We start from the raw sequence: 19,705 nt of genomic DNA, 5'->3' as shown, positions 1-19,705 counted from the left end.
AACAGTGTTAAAAAAAAGTATATTCTTTCTCCCTCTCCTCTCTCTCTCTCTCTCTCTCTCTCTCTCTCTCTCTCTCTCTCTCCTTCTCTCTCTCAGGACTCCACAGAGGAATCTTGCTTGTTGAAACTTTTGAAAACTTGGGACAAAAAGAAAATTTCTCTTTTTTTCATAAAAGAAGGGACTGCAAAGATAGTTTAATCTCATCACATGCAATATCTCTGAACTAAATTACTTCTGTGTTAAGTAAAAGAACTCAATAGAAAATATTATTTTATTTCTTCAGTTACTGGCATACAGAAAATGTGATGGTCATGTGTGTGTGTGTGTGTGTGTGTGTGTGTGTGTGTGTGTGTGTGTGTGTGTTACCAGGACCAGGGATTGAACCCAGGGGCATTCTACCTCCAAACTCCACCTCAGCCCTGTTTTTTTTTTTTTAATTCCTTATTTTGAAACAGGGTCTCACTAAGTTGCAGAGGGCCTAAGTTCTGAAGCTGACCTAGAACCCACAATCTCCCTGTCTCAGCCTCCCAAGTACTGGGATAACAAGCATGTGCCACCACACCCAGCTTTGTATCTTTTAAATTGTTATTTAATTTTTTTGTGATGCTGGGGACTGAACCCAAGGGCCTTCTACCTCTGAGCTACATCCCTAGCCCTACTTTTATTTTTTATTTGAAAACAAGGTCTTGCTAAGTTGCCTAGAGCTCAGTAAGTAGCTGAGGCTGGGTTTGACCCTGAAAACCTCCTGTCCTCCTGTCTCAGCCTCCCAAATACTGGGATTTACAGGCAAGCACCAACATGCCCAGCTTGTAAGTGTATTTTAGAAAATAAAAAGAAACTATTAAACCCTGGAATCAGGTCAAGAGCACTTAATAGCCTTTTGCAAAGAACAGCTACTTCATAAATGTTTAATGAATTAGTTAATTTTTAATTAGAAATACATCAAGATTATTAATGTTTATACCTTTTGTGTCTTCGTAGTCACAGTTTTAAATAAGTCTGCATATCCAGTTAACCTGTAACTGTATTAACTCAGAATTTTTAAATTCAGTGCAAAACTCTTTTCATTTACTTGATAAATATTAAGTACTGCCACGAGCATGGAATTATGTCTCCAACAATGGACAACACAGACATAATGCCTGGCTTACTGGAATGTCAAAGTTAAGCAGAAAGAGGTGGATATTACAAAAGAAAGTTTGCAGATTGTTACAGAGGAGTATGAAGACAAGGCTTCTATAAGGGCTCCGGAAAAAAATCCAAATTCATCTGGGCTGGGGATGGAGAGGACCCAGGGGCCTGGGAAAGGATTTTTTTAGGGAATTTATATTTGAGCTTTCAGAATGAGCAGAAATTTAACAGAAAACAAAACAGAAACCAAGGGCATTTGAAGAACATTGCATTAAGATACAAAAGGTATGAACTTTAATAATCTTGATGTATTTCTAATTAAACAAAGAACATCAGAAAGCAAAGATAGCCTGACCAGACACCTGCCACTACGCGAAGCTTCAGAGAAAAGCCCTGTGGAGTTATGCCAGGCTTGGCTTGTTCTGGAGGATGCAGATTTTTTTGTTCGAGTCTAAACAACAAGTGTTTTAAGACGGCAGTCTCAGGTTTGAGTATCATAAAGTACACACATCAATTTTATCTCCCAAACTCTAACCAAATCTATGGTAAACAGAATTTTTTTCTCCTTTTTTTTTTAGGGGGGTGGTACTAGAGATTGAACCCAGGGGCATTCTACCTCAGAGCTCCGCCCCCAGCCCTATTTTATTTTTTATCATGAAACAGGATCTCACTAAGTTGAAGAGGGCTTCCCTAAGTTGTTGACGTTAGCCTTGAACATGCAATCCTCCTGTCTCAGACTACCAAATGCTGGGACTACAGATATATACCAGCACATCTGGCTTAGTAAAGATATTAAAAACATAGACATGGCACTCAGCATCAATGAAGGTTTAGAAGCCAAAACAGCTGATGAACAAGAAGTAACTAAGTTAATGTCGTCAGCGAAGCCCTCTGCGGAAAGGCTGAGTGCCAACCCAGGTACAGCTACAGAATCCTTGAAATGCTCAAAAGGCTAGCTGCAACAGCTCTGTCTGCATCTGGGGTTGAAGAGGAGCTCGTCAAATAAGTGTGGCAGAACCGTGTGGCAGCAGTCAGACCTCTAACCACTCTAGGAGACCAACATCCCTCCCAGTCGTCGCTAAAGAGGACAGAAACACAAAGGTCAGAAGCAGGATTTTCAGAGTGTTAAAAAGCTGGCAACCAACCGGGCGTGGTGACGCATGCTTGTAATCCCAGTACCTGGGAGGCTGAGACAGGAGGATCACAGGTTCGAAGCCAGCCTCAGCTACTCAGTGAGGCTCTCAGCAACTTAGTGAGACCCTGTTTCCAAATAAAATATAAAATGGGTCTGGGAATGTAGCCCAGAGTAGAAAGCCCCTGGGTTCCATCCCCAGTAACACACACACACACACACACACACACACACACACACACACAGCTGGCAACCTATTTTAGCGGAGGTCTGATTCCTAAGCCTTTCATCTCAGTGTGAGGACTTGGCTAGCAGAAGATTTTAGAACACAGCAGATACCCAGAAAAGTTTCTTGGGCCATCAAGGAAGTAGAACAGGCAGGAGAAACATCATTTTCTACGCTTTTTACCCCCCCCCCCAAAAAAAGAGCAAATTTGGATTTGCTACCATTTGTCCTTGTGTGAGTTTTTGTTGGGGGAGCGTGGTCGGTGCTAAAAATGAGATTTATATTATGGAGGAAAAACTGGAATCTACAGTACATTTTAGACAGCATCTTATCCGATCGATATTTAAGAAGATTTTTTTTAAATGGCGAAATGGAATAGACACGATTTTAAAGATTTAAAATGGAACACGCGGTCACGAAGTTTGCCTTTGTAGCAGAGGAACGCACTCTTTCAACAGGCGAGACTCGCAAAGAGTCACTAAAGCGCTGAGAACTGAAAACGTACCTTAAACACTTCCATCGGAAGGGGAAACTCCGCAGCAACAATGAGGGATTTTTCCAGAGCACATTTCCATTCAGAAGTCATCTTCAAAGGATAGATTTCTGTATCAACAGCAAAGCACACAGGAGTGTAAGCGCTCAAACGGTCCGCTAGAAAGTTCTTTGTTAAATTTAATCTTTTCTTTTATTTTATTGGGCGCATTCTACTTCTAATCTACCTCCCCAGTCTGTTTTAGTATTTTTTTTTATTTTACTTCTGTTTTTATTTTGGAACAGGGTCTTCCTAGGTTGTCAAAAATCTCACCACATTCTTGAGGCTGGTCTCGAACCTGTGACCCTCCAGTTTCAGCCTCCCAAGCCCCGGGATCACAGGTGTGTAGCACCTGCTGGGCTTGAACTTACTCTTTCTTTCTTTTTTTTTTTTTTTGGTGGTACTGGGGTTCCTGGAAGCCCTTCTACCTCCGGGCTACACTCCCAGACCTATTTTTACATTTTTATTTGGAAACAGGGTCTCCTAAGCCAGCGCGCGGGGCTGGCTTCGAACCTGCGCGATCCTCCTGTCTCTGCCTCCCAAGCGCGGGGATTACAAGCGTGCGCCAACACGCCCGGCTTGAACTTACTCTTTCTAATGCCCCTATTAGATCCTAGCACATTCAGCAACCATCAGGATGCACACTCTGCCCGCCATAAATAACACCTGCTAAAAGGGTTTTCAGAAATTAAATAGCAATTTGGGATTCTGCTATCAGAAATGAAGAATCAACTTAATAGGGCTCCTCCTCAGGGAACGTTTCGATGCAATTTTGTGGGCATTCTGTAAGTAATTTAATGGTATTAATCGCATTAGCAAAACCTTCAGTCATCCACGGCCCTAAATCCCATGTACAACCTAAGATGTACTAACCACAGGTGGACGTATTACCTGATAAACTACAAAAGGCGCTTGCCTGGCATTTGTAGTTATTAAAACATATTTGTCACTAAATCTCTATGCCCTCATCTGCTAAAAATAGTCCATATAAGTCAGAAAATTATTAATAGGTAAATTAAAATTCAGCAAGCAAGTTTCATATTTACACTTGAAATGTTGCTAACACACCACATGTTGGCCATATTTTTTCCCCAGAAGGCGGAAAGGGAAGAAAGATTTATGCAGAAAGGTTACACAGTCTGAATGCAAAATTAAAAGGGAAAAAATATTGAGCACTGTTTTTACCTATGGCTGAAACTGCAGAGGAATTTTATGGCCTGATCTCAATAGATTTAAGACCTTATCAAAATAGGATTTGTAGACACGCTCACTGGGAGTAGATATGTTTATACCTTCACTATATCAACCCAGGCTACTTCAGACAGACGGTGAGGATGTGAGTATCAATTTAAGCACAGTTAAAAGGCAACATTAAACCTTTGAGCAATATTTTTAATTTCTCGAGTATCTTCTTTTTAGCCGGGAGACATATATTTGCAACTCACCTTGAGTTTTAAGCCCCTTTGTTTCTGCCTTTTATTTAGTCTTTTCAGGACATAGGTACCGTCTATTTAGTCTTTTCAGAAAATAAGTACAGTAGGTGCGAGATGTTGCCAGAACTAGCCAAGTTATCAATGGACCCCCGCTGTCATGACTTGTTATCCAAAGATACGCAAAAGGCGATTTGTGATAAAATGTCCCCTCCGCGTATACAGCATCTATAGTCCTCTCTAGCATTTTATGAAGACTCAACCCCTGGTGGCACACGCACACACCCCGAGTTGGCATTAGAGCGTCAGATTGAAAAAGATGTGAGTCTTCTTATAGCATCTGACAGATGTGAAGAAGCAGTCACGGACCCTCAGTGAAGGCTTGTGCAGAGACTGAGTGGTCAGCTCCTCCGCAAGGGAGAGGGGCACGCTGAGGGGGGCTTGCTTGTCACGGAGCGCCACGAACCTGCAAAGGGACCCCTGAGGATGGGAAGGTCACTCTGGAACTAATGGTTCAAGCCTGGGAGGCAAAGAACAGGCAGAGGCGACTCAGAAGACTCTAGAATAATCAGAGCCCAGAGGACGCAAGGCAGCCATTCAAAGACGAACAGGAGAGAAACCACAGGCCAGACACCAGCCCTCCCCGGGAGACAGGAGCAAGCCCTTTTTCCTACCGTATGGACGTAGTAGCTGGGCAACATTATCTCAGTACAGAAAGAAAAGGACCAGTGCTGAAAATGATGGCAATTTCCAAAGTCAAGAGCAAACCCAGAGTTTGAAGACACAAAGGGTCGTAAAAGACAAGCTCTGCCGGCTCATGGGCGCCCTGCGTTCCTGCTCTGTAATCCTGACCAGCGATGCGCTGGACTGTGAGCTCTGCGAGGGCAGGACGCACAGAGCCATGGAGACAGAAAAGAGAAAAGAGTGGTAAAAAGAAAAACAAACAAACAAAGAGTCTGGGAGGATCTGGCAAATTGTTTCTGAATAAGTGCTACAGAAAGCAGGAATTCCTAACACAGAAATGAGTAAATAAGCATACATAAACAAGGCCACGAGGAGAGATTCTGTCTTCCCTGAGCCCATCACTAAGCCCTGGTCCTTTCTTTTCTACCAGGTCCTTCTCAGCAAGGAAAGATCACTCTATAACTGCTAAGAAATGATGAACATTGGAATGGATTGTCAACTGAATGTTCATGCCCCCCCCCAAAAAAAATTCATACCTAGAAGCCCTAATTCCCAGTGCGAAAGTATTTGGAAAGCGGCCTTTGGAAGTGATCAGGGTTAGGAGAAGTCTGTGGAAAGGGCCCTCAAGATGATGTTAGTGTTCTAATCAGAAAGGAAGAGTCAGGTATGGTGGCTCAGGCCTCTACTTTCATAGTCTGGAGGCTGAGGCAGAAGGATCACAGGTTTTAAACCAGCCTCCGCCACAGAGGGAGACCCTCGGCGACTTGGGAAGACCTTGCTTCAAAATAAAAATAAAAAGGGCTGGGGTGTGTGTAACTCAGAGGTAGGACATCCGTGGGTTTGGAGGATCAGGAGAAGGATGAGGAGGTGGAAGACTAAGGAGGAGGAAGAGATGGAGGTAGAGGAGGAGGAAAGATGGTAGAATCCCCTCTAAATCTGCTAAGGCTCTAGCTTGCAGGTGACTATCTGCAAGCCAGAGAGTTGTCCCCAGACCTGGAGCATGGTGGTACCGTCATCTTGGGTTTCCAGCCTCCAAAACTTTGAGAAAAGAAATGTCTATCATTCAAGCAATCCAGCCTCTGATATCTGTTATAGCAGCCCAAGTAGACCAATATTGAACTCTATTTGAACTAAGAAACTGTTTAGGCAAGAAGAATTCTAAGTTGTATTCAGAGGCTTTCTCAACACGAACTATTAAAACTAAGATTTTCTTAGGTTTAGAGAGGTTGAGAGAAGCTGGGTATGGTGGGAAACACTTATAATCCCAGTACTTGAGAAGCTGAGACTGGAGGATCACCAGTTTGAGGACAGCCTCCGTAAGTAGTGAGATTCTCATCAACCTAGGGAGACCCTGCTTCAAAATGAGAACAAAATAGGGCTGGGAATGTAGCTAGTAGGTAGAATACCTTTGGGTTCAATCCCTAGAATCAAAAAATGGTAATAAAATAAAAGTCTGGTAGAAGGAAAGATTCTAGAACTAGAAAAGTAAAAAAAAGCTCAAAAAGTTTCATTTCCTTAGCTGCCATGAGAAGAAAAGCCTATCTTGCTTTCTAAATATCCAAAAAATAAGAAAGTAGGCAGAACCTCTTAAATGACCCCTAATTTTTTTGGGGGGGTACTAGAGATTGAACCAGGGGCATTCTACTTCCAAGCTGCACCCTCAGTCCTTTCTCCTTTTTATTTGAAAACAGGTAAGTAGCTGAGGCTGGCCGAGAACCCACGATCCTCCTGTCTCGTTCCACTGGTGTCTCATGGCACCATGCCGAGTTGACCTCTGATTTTAGTGATCTACTAAAACTTCCTGGAAAGCCAAAATATAACTTTTTGGTCACAGCTTCAATCTCTAGAAAATGCTGCTCATTTGATGTACTTAAACCCAGCAAATTAATTATCACCACCACTGTATAAGGTAAAGTGGCTTCTCTCACTGTCTTCTTCCAACCCAAACACCAGAACATTATCCCCCCCCTATTCGGGCGAGATATCAAAAGGATCAATGATTATATATTCTCAGAGGGGATAGTATAAAATTCAGTACTTTTTCCTGGAGTTTCTAAAGATAACCTCCCAGCTACTTTCTATTAACAATTTCTATTACTTCTATCTATACTAAATAGTTGAGAAATATCGTGCCCTTTAAAAAGTAAAAAAAAACATACATAAAACTTGAGAAAAGATAGGTCGACTCTTTACAATGGAGATGGTTATTAGTGGCTTTGGAGAGCCGAGCTCAACTCCCATGGTCTTACCCTCCAAGAACACCAACAGAGCCTACTATCTGCCCCTACCAATATCCTTCCCTGCTCACATCAGTTAATAATGGATATTTTCATTGATTGCGTAGTTTTTTGGAGTAAAAACATTAGCCTACTATTTTATATGCAAGTTTGAAATTTTTAACCCAACTATATTTTAGCTAGGAAATGGTGTGACCATGTAAGTTGTACAAATGGGACTTAAAATTAATTTACACACAAAAAGTATCGAGTTGTGTTCCCCTGGCTAAAACTTAGGTAATCATTGACTCGCCTCCCAGGATAGTTGTTCCACTGAATGAGGCAACAGAAGCCAGTTTTCATTTCTAAATGACATCTGTGAGTAACTAAAAGTCACATTTTGTACATCTTTCTACCTTATATTTTCTTCCTCCCATAGGTAATCTTTCTTGCTAACAATTTAAATATTGGATAAATAAGCTTTTGATGACAAAAGTCTTCAGAGACCTGCAGGAACTCTGACAACTCATTTCCAGAAAATTCTAATACAAATAAACACAATTCATTCTTTTTTTTTTCTTTTCTTTTCTTTTATAATGAGGATTTAACCCAGGAGGCATTTTACCTCTGAAAGTTTTTATTTTGAAACAGGATCTCACTAGGTTACTGAGAGTCTCAACAAGTTACTGAGACAGACCTCAAAACTGCCATCCTCCTGTCTCTGCCTCCCAAATAATTTACTCTTATGTTATAAAGACACAAAGTCATCTAAAGAGAAAGAGAGCCCATAAGAAAATATTTCCTAAGTTTCTTTAGGGAAATTTCCCATTCTTTTGAGTTTAAGTCCTAGAATAGAACATAATAGAACATAAGAAGCTACTAGAAATTTTTCGCTTTGCTATACATGTCTACAATGTCAAGTGTATGTTTGACCCAAAATTTATAAAGCAAATGGGCACTAGGCTGAGATTTATGTCTCACCTCTTGCCACAAAGTCAATTTCTCCTGTCAGCTTATAAATACCAATGCAAACCTAAGCTCAGATATTTTCTCATGACATGACCTGTCTGTCATCAGCTACAATGCCTCAAGGGATAAAATTGCTCATGGCTGATTCTCAAAGCATTGACAATAACGCTGTGAATATAATAAAATGTCAGGTAACATGTCTATACACCTATCAGATTTAAAACAGATGCACACATGGGATTCAGAACCAGGAAGGTTTTCCTTTTTTTTTTTTTTAATTAATGCCCTTGAGCAGAAAAAGTGACTCTTAACTCCTTGCATCAAATATTCAAGATTAACACTGATAACTAGTCTAGAAGACCATTGTCTGGCAATTCTGAGAAAGCAAAGAACCTACTCAAGTACTAGCCCCCAGCATCCCTGCAAAACTGACCAGAACAGGGATTAGCAAGTTCTGAAAGAAATGAACATTCTTTCTTCCTTGACATCTTTAATTCCAACATTTTATTCTGAGGTTTCCCATCAAAAGGTGGGTAAGACCAAGAAGGGTCAGTCGGGGCAATGTGGAGAGGCCGGCACAGGACCTGGGAATTTAAATCACAGCATCTGCTCCCTACGGCAAGGAAACCTCAGGTGAGTGGCTGAACTCCAGTCTCAATTTTCTCTGCTGTGAAATTAAATTCACACAAAACACACAGCACTGTTTTAGGAACCAAAATAAACAACATAGCAGATGTAAAATCACCTGGCACATAGTAAACATTCCAGAATAGTTATTTTGTAAATACCGAGATTTTGACTTGTGAATACATAGGAAAGCATAATGCACTCTTCTATTCAGTTAAGCCCATGCAAAGTCATTGGACAGTGCATTTGAAGCTATTTAAACCTGATGTGACCTTCTCAGTGCCATTACTTGGTGGAATGGATTATATAATAAGAGTGATTTGGCATCTTGGAAAGACAGATGGATGAAGGAAGGAAAGATGGAGAATTATGAAAGGAAAAATAGATGGGTTGACACAAATAGGAAGATAGGTAGATGGCTGGACAGGTGAGTGGTTGATTGGATGGATAAATAATGGATGGGTGGATGGACGGATGGATGGATGAACAGATAGTTTGATATGAATTGATGAATGGATAGCTGGATAGGTGAGTGGTTAGATGGATGACTGGATGGATAGACACAGATGGATAACTAGATGGACAGATGGGTAAATATGAACAGATAGATGAATAGATGATTTTATGGACAAAGAGATATAGATAGATATATGGATATAGATGGATGGATGGATGGATGGATGGATGGATGGATGATGGATGGATGGATGGATAGATAGATACTGTGCAACCTTCTTTCAAGTCATTCAAAATCCCTAAAGAAAAAAAGGGAACATATGCTCAGGTCTCAATCTATTGTGTCTTTTATTTATGAACCACTGATTCAAAGGAACGAAATCAACTCACCTAAAGCTTCTGACATTCATTTGAGAATACTTACTGATTGATGTCTTCGATTTTAGTCTCTATAGAAACTCACATGCTTAATATTCACATACCCAGAATTTAACATTCTTAATATCCACATACCCAGATAGAGATGATACCATGGAGCTAACAAATATTCAGAGACACATCCAGGAAAATAGCACGTCTTCCTCTAAAACAGTTTCCATGACCAAAAGCACTGGCCCTTACCTGAAGGTGGGTCCATTCTGTATTTATTCTCTTGACACCAACCAACTGGTCGAAGTCTGTAATCCAAGTAAAACAACCACTGGTCATAGGATTCAGTGTCCTCCAATCCCACATAGCGAAGGCGTAATCTTCCTCCAACATTTTCAATCACACTAACTATCCAGTACTGAAAAGGGTTCTGAGAATCCTGAAGTTCTATTAAGGAATCAACTGTAATGAGGTCTATAGGGCCTTTCCCTCGCAGAGGCTGTTTAAACAGAAGCAAAACTCCTTATTTTAAACTTTATTTTAAGGTTCTCATGGAAACAGATGACAGCAGAAGATATTTTTTCACACCATCATCCAAGCTATTGGCAAACAATCTGGTGTTTCCCACCACCCCCATCCTCTGCAGAGCCACTCCCCCACCCCTCCCTCCCTCCCCTCCCTCACACGCATCCCTTTACCCAACAACAAAAATCACAAGTAAACAGAATATACCAGTTTTTGCCAGGGTTTCACCAAACAAATCACCCTTCCCAGATAAAATTGCATTTGTGAAAAATTAGTATGCTTTTAAGAAGAGTTATACCCCAATTTTTATGGAGCTAGAACACACACGGCATGAAAACACCTACTCTTCAAAGAGACAGGTGTATCTCATACAGGGCTAAAAGTTTATGCACCTGTATGTTTAGCTTGCAATGGCCACTATTTTTAGGGGGTGTCAGTACTAGGGATTGAACCCAGGGGCATCCTACCTCTGAGCAACACCCCCACCCTTTTTCATTTTTTTTTAAGTTTTGAAACAGGGTCTTGCTAGGTTGTCGAGGCTGTTTTGGAGCCTGCGATCTTCCTGTCTCAACCTCCCAAGTACTAGGATCACAGGAGTGTGCCACCACGCCGGGCTCAGGGGCTACTATTTTAATAGTGAAGACCCTCTCACATTTTAATTAGCTGAGCAGAGCCTGACTGTGAGTAGAAAACATGTCCACCACATATCCATGGGTAGTTTGACTATTAATATAAAGTTATTTCTACATTTAACCACTTAGCCTGATAATTGGTTAGGAAAATATATAATTACTGCCCCTTCTGAGGATCCTTCTTAGCATACATTAGCATATGAAAAAGGTGTTTGTTCAGTCACCCTCCAGGCAAATATGTTTTAGAAATTAACACAGTAAGACAATTTGACCCTTTGAAAGGGTGAGTAGTCAGCACCTTGATTTGTTAACCCCACAATTAAAATAGCAGCTATTCAGATAAGTGAATACATCGGATAAACAGTCACAAAACAAACCCTGGGAACTCTGTGTCAGACTATGGTGCTACCATTTTTGAGAAGGGGGAAATTAAGATTAAAATAACACTGTCAAGATCCACACCTTATTCCCAGTTCATTCATTAAGTTTTCCCCTTTTAGGGAACATTCGTAAGACAAATTTGGTCATTCAATAATTATTTATAACACAGTATCTTTCTCTTCCTGTTCTATTACACATGGCAAATATTAATATTTCACCTTAAAATTATTCTCACATGAGCCATCAGGATTTCACATTAAACTCTTTCTAATTCGGTACCTTAAAATTGCCTTTGCTGCATTTAAATAGAGTCAGCCGTGTCTCCTCTTGTTTTTACAAGAGAAGCTAATTCAATTATTAGCAATTATTAGCTAACATGTGAGTTCAAATCTTGGAGCGGTGCACCGGAAGGGGAATATTTAGTGGACCCACTTTTCAATGTGTTCCAAGAGACAACATCCGTGCATATAAACAAACGCCTAGTCATCACCAGTTGAAAGTTACTCTGTGTGATTTTATTTACAATCATCAATATTAGGTAAAATCTTAAACTTATAAGGCAGTGAGAATATATACAAATATATAATTTTAAAACGTATTCACATAAAGCAAATTTTCATTTGTTGATTATACCCCAGAGATAATTAGTCAATGCTATTCAAATCCATCTTCTAAATAATTCAGTGCAAACCAGGAAGTCAGGCTATTTGAATAAAGATATCTGTGTGTACCCATGTATCTATAGAAGGATATATGCACAGGTGCCATTAGGTCTGAGCTCATGGGACTGGGCTGCTTCAAAGACATAATAGATGTATAATAACAATACATACACCTTCCAGGAGGTTGGCAGGTGCTGTCCGAGAGCCTGTCAAATCATGTATGAGGAATTCCGTCCAATCTGTGTATTTTTCTTTGATTGCTGGCAAGACAAGAGAGAGAGAGAAAAAAAAGAAAGAAACACTTCAACACATCAGTAAGATGTCAAATACATTTAAAAGCACTGCCATTTTCTGTAAGTTGGTATTCACTTAACATTTTTCTTAATTCTAAGCACTATGATTGGGTACCACAATTGAAACAATAAACCTGTCAACAAGTATTGACTTTATATCCATGAGTGAACATACCTGAATGCCAAGAAAATAAAAGAACCCAAGGTCCTGAGCTCTTAGAACCTCCCTAGAAACCTTTGAACTAACCCTGCGGGTATCACCAACTATATAATTCAGGAGGTTTCAAGAAGAAAGCAGTCCATGAGGGTTAGAGGTTTTAAGACAAAAAAAAAAAAAAATTGGTGGGAAAATAAACCAGGCCCTGCATTGCATAAAAGGTTTATGTAGTAGAAAAAATTAAGATTTATTTTTCAGACTGAAAGGAAATAGTATATACTAGTGAGTGATAGACTGAAGGAGAAACAGAGAAAGAAAATATCGTCACTGGCTAGGCTAACGCACAATCCAACCACACCATGTCGGGAACCTGCGTTTTGTGGAGAGTCAAGAAGATAATATATTTAATAAACAAGAGATCTCTGTGTAAAACAACCTGGCAGCATGGTGAAGGTCTGAATGAAAACCAAGAGTCTACAAACAGGGAAACTGAGGCTGCTACAGTTATCTAAGTATAAAATATACAGGATTTAAAACAAGGGGGACAAGCAGTATGAACAGGGTATCTTTAGAAAGAACGCCCTCCTCGCCGGGCGTGGTGGCGCACGCTTGCCATCCCAGCATTCGGGAGGCTGAGACAGGAGGATCGCAGTTCGCGGACAGCCGCAGCTACTTAGTGAGGCCTCTGCAACTCAGTGAGACCCTGTTTCAAAATAAAGAATAAACAACAGTCCTGGAGGTGTTGTGCGGAGGTAGGATGCCCCTGGGTTCCATCTCCAGTACCACAAAACAAAACAAAACAAAACAACATATATGCAAGCACCCTATGAAGACAGGGTGCGATGCTGAAATTTAAATTGTCAGAGTCCTAACGAGAAAGCACGGAAACTTATATCTCGGGGGCCCTATGTTCCAGAGGTCTCATAACTTTCCTTTAAGATGTTTCTGCACAAGACTCTAAAGTGATCTTTCATGTGCCACAGAATATCTAGATAAATTGTTCTCTGTGAAAAAAACGCATCTATAAAGCTATAAAAGTGCACAGATCGTTTTAGGTTAAGAAATAGAGATGAAACAATTCTCAGAAATGTTGTTCAAGTTAAGAAGGAAAAAAAAAAAAAACATCTGTTCCAGTCACCATTGTGTTCTCAAGGTTCTAAACTCTAACATATAAAAAAAGCTATTAAAATAAATATTGCTCTACAAAAAAAAAACAAAGTCTAACAAATTTTTCTCTTCCCAGGTGATGGATTTATACTCATCAATATTCAATTTGGTTAAATTCTAGTACAATTAAAACTTGCCTTGCAATTCCTTAGAATTCATTGCAGTGGAAGTTGAGAAATACTATTCCATTCCATGTGTCCATTTAAACTTTTAACTAGATGTATTTTAATTCTGTATTTAATTAGTTTTAATTATGTATATAATTTATTTGGGGGGAGGGTGGTAGTAGGGATTGGACACAAGTATTCTACTTCGGAGCTATACTATGGCCCTATTTTATTTATCTATTTATTTTTTACTTTGAAATAGTCTCACTAAGTAGCTGAGGACCTCACTAAGTAGTTGAGTCTGCCTTTGAACCTCCAATCCTCCTGCTTCAGGCTTCCAGGTACTGGGAATACAAGTGTGTACCACCACACCCAGGGTTTATTTATTTTTAAAATCTCCCTTCAAAGACTCAAAACCACAGGTGTTTGGACACACGAATAACTTCATTCAAAAGGAAACTAAATCATCCCGCCATGGTCATTCTCTTTCTTCAAACTGAAGGACGCAGCTGGGCGTGGTGGCGCACGCTTATAATCCCTGCATTTGGGAGGCTGAGACAAGAGGATTGTGGTTCGAAGACAGCCTCAGCTACTACTTAGCGAGGCCCTATGCAATTCAGTGAGACCGTTTCAAAATAAAGAATAAAAATTAGGGCTGGCGGTGTAGCTCCGACATAGAATGCCCCTGGATTTCATCCCCAGTACCACACACAAAAAATGAAGGAACGCTCCACACATTTGATGTTAGAAAATCCACAACCTACACTGTGTCTACCTACATCATCAAAAGTGGACCCCCTCCCCTCGCTGTGTGTGCCATCGAGATTGGTGCTGATGATTCCATCTATGTGCAGAGCATTATTCGAACTGTTTTCCTCATCAAGGGAGCGGGGTAGGATCCAGGGGAACATATCAGGTGCTATGTGTGCCTGTGTTCTTAATACGCTGAATCTCATTACAATGGATAGTTACAATGCACCAATAAAAGTACATTTAAAAAAATGAACTCCAGGGCAGGAAGAAATGAATGAGAGGAAAGTTCTGTGCAATTCCAGCTAGAAGAAAGTTGACCCACAACATGGTAATCACTGTTGTGTGTTTTCAGGTTCTAGAAACGACTAGAAACCCATCAGGAACATACAATTGGGGTCTTCAAACTTTCTCATGGACGTTTTAAAAGTTCTTTTTAGTGGCATAAATATTCAGCTTAACATATATATATTATATATATTTTTTATATATTGAATATATAATATACCCTTGTTTCAAAATAAAAAATAAAAAGAGTTGGGGGTGTGGCTCAGAGGTAGTATGCCCCTGGGTTCAATCCCCAACAGCCCTCAAAAAAGAATCCAAGTTATATTCTACTACTGCCCCAATTGGGCAGAACCCACATCACACTAAAGAAAGGCATTAGGATCTTCAGGTTCAGAAAAAGAAAACACACATGTACACTCTGTGAGGACATTTAGAGATGGCTCCGAAAACCCGTGATAACTTTTTTAGGAATAGAAAGCTAGAATGAACCTCAAATAAGAGGCAGCGGATGCCTATCAAGTTTCAGAACATAGAAACACATCACTAAAGTTGGGTTCTCCAGCCCCATCAAGTGAGTGTCAGTGAAGCGACTCTCATGATGCGCCACCTCTCAAAGATGTCATCATCTGTGGAGACAGGCCTGTGGGTATGAAGTCCTCCAGGCTGGACAGAGCAGCAGATCGGGAACAATGAAACCCATGCCGAGGTCATGCGGTCCCACGTCAGCCCAAGGTCCTCAACTCCTTCCCCTGTCCCCAGTGGAAGAGAGAAGACCCAGAACAGCGTTCCTTTCCACTCACATGAAAGACGGGAAAAAAGAGTCCAAATGAAGAAAAAGTGGTTTTCAATCCAACACACTTTGAGCAACAGAGAAGGGGTTGTAGTCTAGTCCTATCTCTAGAGCGTAAACACATCACAGAAGATTTTGTTGTTGATCTTTTCTCTAGGCAATTTTCCCAACTTTCTTTCCACCAACCTATCTCTGAATTTATCTCATGGGTCAGTGTTGTAGTGTGCAATGGCGCTTTATTACTCTCTGGTGGTCCCTTTCTTCTGGGACTTTTTTAACAGACACCATTTTCAAAACCTCCCATTATGAGCTGGGCGTGGTGCACGCTTGTAATCCCAGCATTTAGGAGGATGAGACAGAAGGATAGTGGTTTGTAGCCAGCCTCAGCTACTTAGTGAGGCCCTTTGCAATTCAGTGAGACCATTTCAAAATAAAAATAAAAAAAACAATAGGGCTGGGGATGTAGCTCGAGGTAGAATGCCCCTGGGTTCCATCCCCAGTACCCCAAAAAAAAAAAAAAAAAAAAAGCAGAAAAAACCCTCCCATTATGATAATTTGAGGTTTTCTATCCTCTCCTCTTCCCTGCAACCCCCTGACTCCTGGGGGCTCTTTTCTTGTTTCTTCATCTCCATCCTTCTCTTGGATATTGAAGGCTTTCCTCGCAATCTCTGGTCTTAAAGTTGAGACAACAGAAAATGTGGTGGAGAGATCAGTGGTCTGGAACAGAGGGTCTTGACTCAGAGAGGGGCCGCAGGGTGACTCCCTTTCTGTGAATCTCACTTCCACACTAGCATCAGTGGTTCTCTCTAGAAAAATTCTGCTCATTTATTCATGGGTCAGTTTTGGGGAAAACACCTGGCTTCTCTTCCTTCGATGTACCAATGGGGATGATGAGGGTGCAAAAATAAAGTCCACAAGATGCTCTGACCACAGGCATCCTGTAAAACTGTGTCATTTCAGACCACATGGGCCCCCCACCCACTGGGCACTCAAAGCGACAAGCGTTACCAGATTCCAAGGTACCCCCAGAACATGTCTGGGCTTCAGCGACACCCACAATAACTTAACAGTCACCCAGTCTTTAACCGCTTTCAAGCTGCCAGATACACTTTAAAATTTCCTTTTTATGCCAGCCCCCTTCAACTCTTTGTGTTTGGGGTCTATGTATTTATTTCTTGACTATCACTTTAATGGGGTCTTTGGAGGAAAAGGAGATAAATAAAAGAGTGCGTGATGCACTGAAATGTCTCCTGGATCACGAGAGAACTGGACCTTTACAACGAGACTAGGCAGCAGCCTTCAACTTGTCAGGAAAAGATCGTTTAACACTGACTTAAAGAAAACAGGAAGCGAAAAAAACTCTGAATTATAAATGAGAACACTTACTCCTACTATGAAGGAGACTACAGAGATCTTTCCCATGGAGACTTTTATGGGAGACTCTCCATTTTTCTTATAAAATTAAAATTAAAATTGTTCCCATAAATGGGATAAACCATAAAATGACATATGTTTTATATATTAGACGGAACTTAGCAATTAGATGGTAAGTTCCTACTATGCACAGTCAATATTACATATGTTGGCGATCATTGATAAAAGTATTCCTTTATTTAATAATAAATATTAGCCAAAGACAGAACAGATGAAGAACAGCATAAAAAGTATACACACGTGCACAGGCACACACATTCTTTACTACTTATCACATATAAATTGTTGGAGGAAATGTTTCAATTCTAACTTTCCAAAGTCTGTTAGCTGTGTAAATATACTCGTATGATTATAGAAAAGGAACAGCGGCATTCTATTCTAAACAAGAGGATTTAACAAAAACAGTATGTAAGAATCGTTTTAAGCAAATGACAGAGAACTCTCAGAGGGACAACATTAAGAAGAAAGGAGAAGAACAAGAGGTGTGAAACTCAAAATAATTTACATAATTTAAGTATTTAATAATTCTGCCATAATCACTAAAACCTTGGTTTATGTCCTGGTTACAGATAGAATGTGTCCTGAAGAGCTCATATGTTAGTGTGCAGCATTGATGTAATTAAGTCATGAAAGTTGTGATCTCATCAGTAGATAAATCAATTGTAATGGATTTAGTGTGCTGTAACCTAGACAGGCAGGGTGTGGCTGGAGAAGGTGGATCCCTGGGGGTATGGCCGTAAGGACTGTGCTTGTGTCTTTGCTGTCCCTTGCTACTCATCCTTGCTTGTGGTCTCCAGGATGTGAGAACAGAGGTCTTTCTCTCTTCCTCTCTCTGCTTCCTATGGTCATGCTCTGAGCTCTACAGACCTGGCCTGACATAGTCTGAACCCCAGAATCTCCAAAAAAAAAAAAACTGAGCAAATAAATCTTCCTTCCTCTAAGTTCTATAATCAGTTGCTTTGGATTATAGCTGTGATAAGAATAAAGAGACAGTCCCTATTTTTGTAGACCTTCAAACAGAAAGTTCTTAATGTCCCATACATTGGTTAGGGTTTTTCCTTTGTATCAGGAATTAATAGGAGAGAGTTGCTTTTTTGTGGTACTAGGATGGAACCCAGGAGCATTCTACCTCCAAGGTAGACCCCCAGCCCTATTTTTTATTCTTTATTTTGAAAAAGGGTCTCACTGAGTTACAAAGGGCCTCACTAAGTAACTGAAGCTGGCTGCCAACCATGATCCTCCTTCTCAGCCTTCCAAATATTGGGATTACAAGTGTGCGCACCACACCCTGCGAGAGAGTTGCTTTTTCTTTAAACCAACTTATTATGAGATCAGATAACACTTTTAAAGACAGCTACTTTATTAGTCTATTGCAAGGATTAAAGAGAAAATAAACGTAAACTTCCTAACACTGTTTACTTAAGCGATACCTTATCAAGCCTCATAAAAGGTGAAGTGTTCTTTAGTAATGCAATCAATCATTGCCTCTTTAATGCACTCAAAAGTTTACATAACACACTAAATTTTCTCTTAGAAGAACATATATGTTTTGAACTGATATTTTCTTACAAGCTAATAATTTCTTGCAATCCAATGTTAACTTCAAGTAAACATATGCACTGGATCATGGGTACAAAATTATGTTCATGGACATAAAATTATATAGCAATATTTCATTCATTGGAAAAAGTATAATTAGAGTGAAAATTACTTCCAGAGTTCACTGCCTTCTAATCACTTATTTGCATCTCTCTAGCATGGATAAGTTGTGTAGTCACTTGCTTTGGATTATAGCTGTGATAAGAATAAAGAGACAGTCCATATCGTTGTAGACCTTCAAACAGGAAGTTCTTTGCTACTTAACTCCTATACATTGCTTAGGGTTTTCCCTTTGTATCAGGAATTAACAGGAGAGAGTTTCTCTCCATGAAATGGTAACATTTCATGATGATCACATCTTGAAATAGTTCAAAACCAATACCAAAATGGAGTCAATTTTATGAAAAATAATCCCTAATGCAAACTGTCCAGGGAATCCAATTCTCTCATAGTTTCAGTCTGCTGCCACTCTTATAAAAGTGGTCACTTGTTTTAAGATGGCAAAAATTCAGTCTCTGGTTAAGCTTAGCAATAACACTCTCAACACAGTAGAATATGCTATGCATAAAATCCATCATTCCAGTGACTAGCTGATTTTGCTTTTTATAATAACAGGATCGACAGGGAATAGATAATACACATCACCCACGTCAACAGGATCAACACAGTTATTTGCCCACATTTTTTTCAATTGCTACCTTAGGTCATTCTACAATTCTCATAGTCTAGACTTCCTCCTCATCCAAACCAAATTGTTCTTTGATTGTTCTTATTGTTTGATGCACAAGAGCATAGAGAGGGGAAAAAAAAAACATCCTTGAGATGGTCACAGAAGTCAGAATTCAAACCAGAATCCTACACACCTGTCCTACACAAAAACCTGGTTTTTCATCATTTTAATTGTTCCTACAATCCACAAGTGTCATATCTTTGTGTGTGTGTGTGTGTGTGTGTGTGTTTATATGTGTGTGTGTGTATGTGAATTACCGAGGATTGAACCCAGAGTTATTCTACCACTGAGCTCCACCCCAGCCCTATTTTTACTTCTTTACTTATGTACTCATTCATTCCTTCGTTTTGGAGCAAGGCCTTCTGAACTGCTTTGCTGGCCACAAACCTCCAATCCCCTTGTTTCTGGTTCCCAAGTA

The 19,705-nt window shown here is 40.2% G+C and overlaps 1 protein-coding gene across 1 annotated transcript in view; it reads right to left on the bottom strand.

The window, feature by feature from the left end:
* SFMBT2 (Scm like with four mbt domains 2) overlaps positions 1–19,705 on the bottom strand; it is a gene marked incomplete at both ends in the record, with an annotated part of 206,960 nt that overhangs the window by 105,879 nt on the left and 81,376 nt on the right. The window contains 3 exons of the mRNA XM_080717257.1: positions 2,995–3,092; positions 10,025–10,271; positions 12,144–12,232. Of these exons, the coding sequence (XP_080573383.1) occupies positions 2,995–3,092; positions 10,025–10,271; positions 12,144–12,232 (434 nt within the window). The remainder of the gene's footprint in view (positions 1–2,994; positions 3,093–10,024; positions 10,272–12,143; positions 12,233–19,705) is intronic.

The sequence above is a fragment of the Muscardinus avellanarius genome (genome assembly GCF_963383645.1).
Source record: "Muscardinus avellanarius genome assembly, chromosome: 20".
Taxonomy (NCBI): domain Eukaryota; kingdom Metazoa; phylum Chordata; class Mammalia; order Rodentia; family Gliridae; genus Muscardinus; species Muscardinus avellanarius.
The sequence above is the reverse complement of the archived record's forward strand: the minus strand, read 5'-3'. Positions and strand labels throughout refer to the sequence as shown.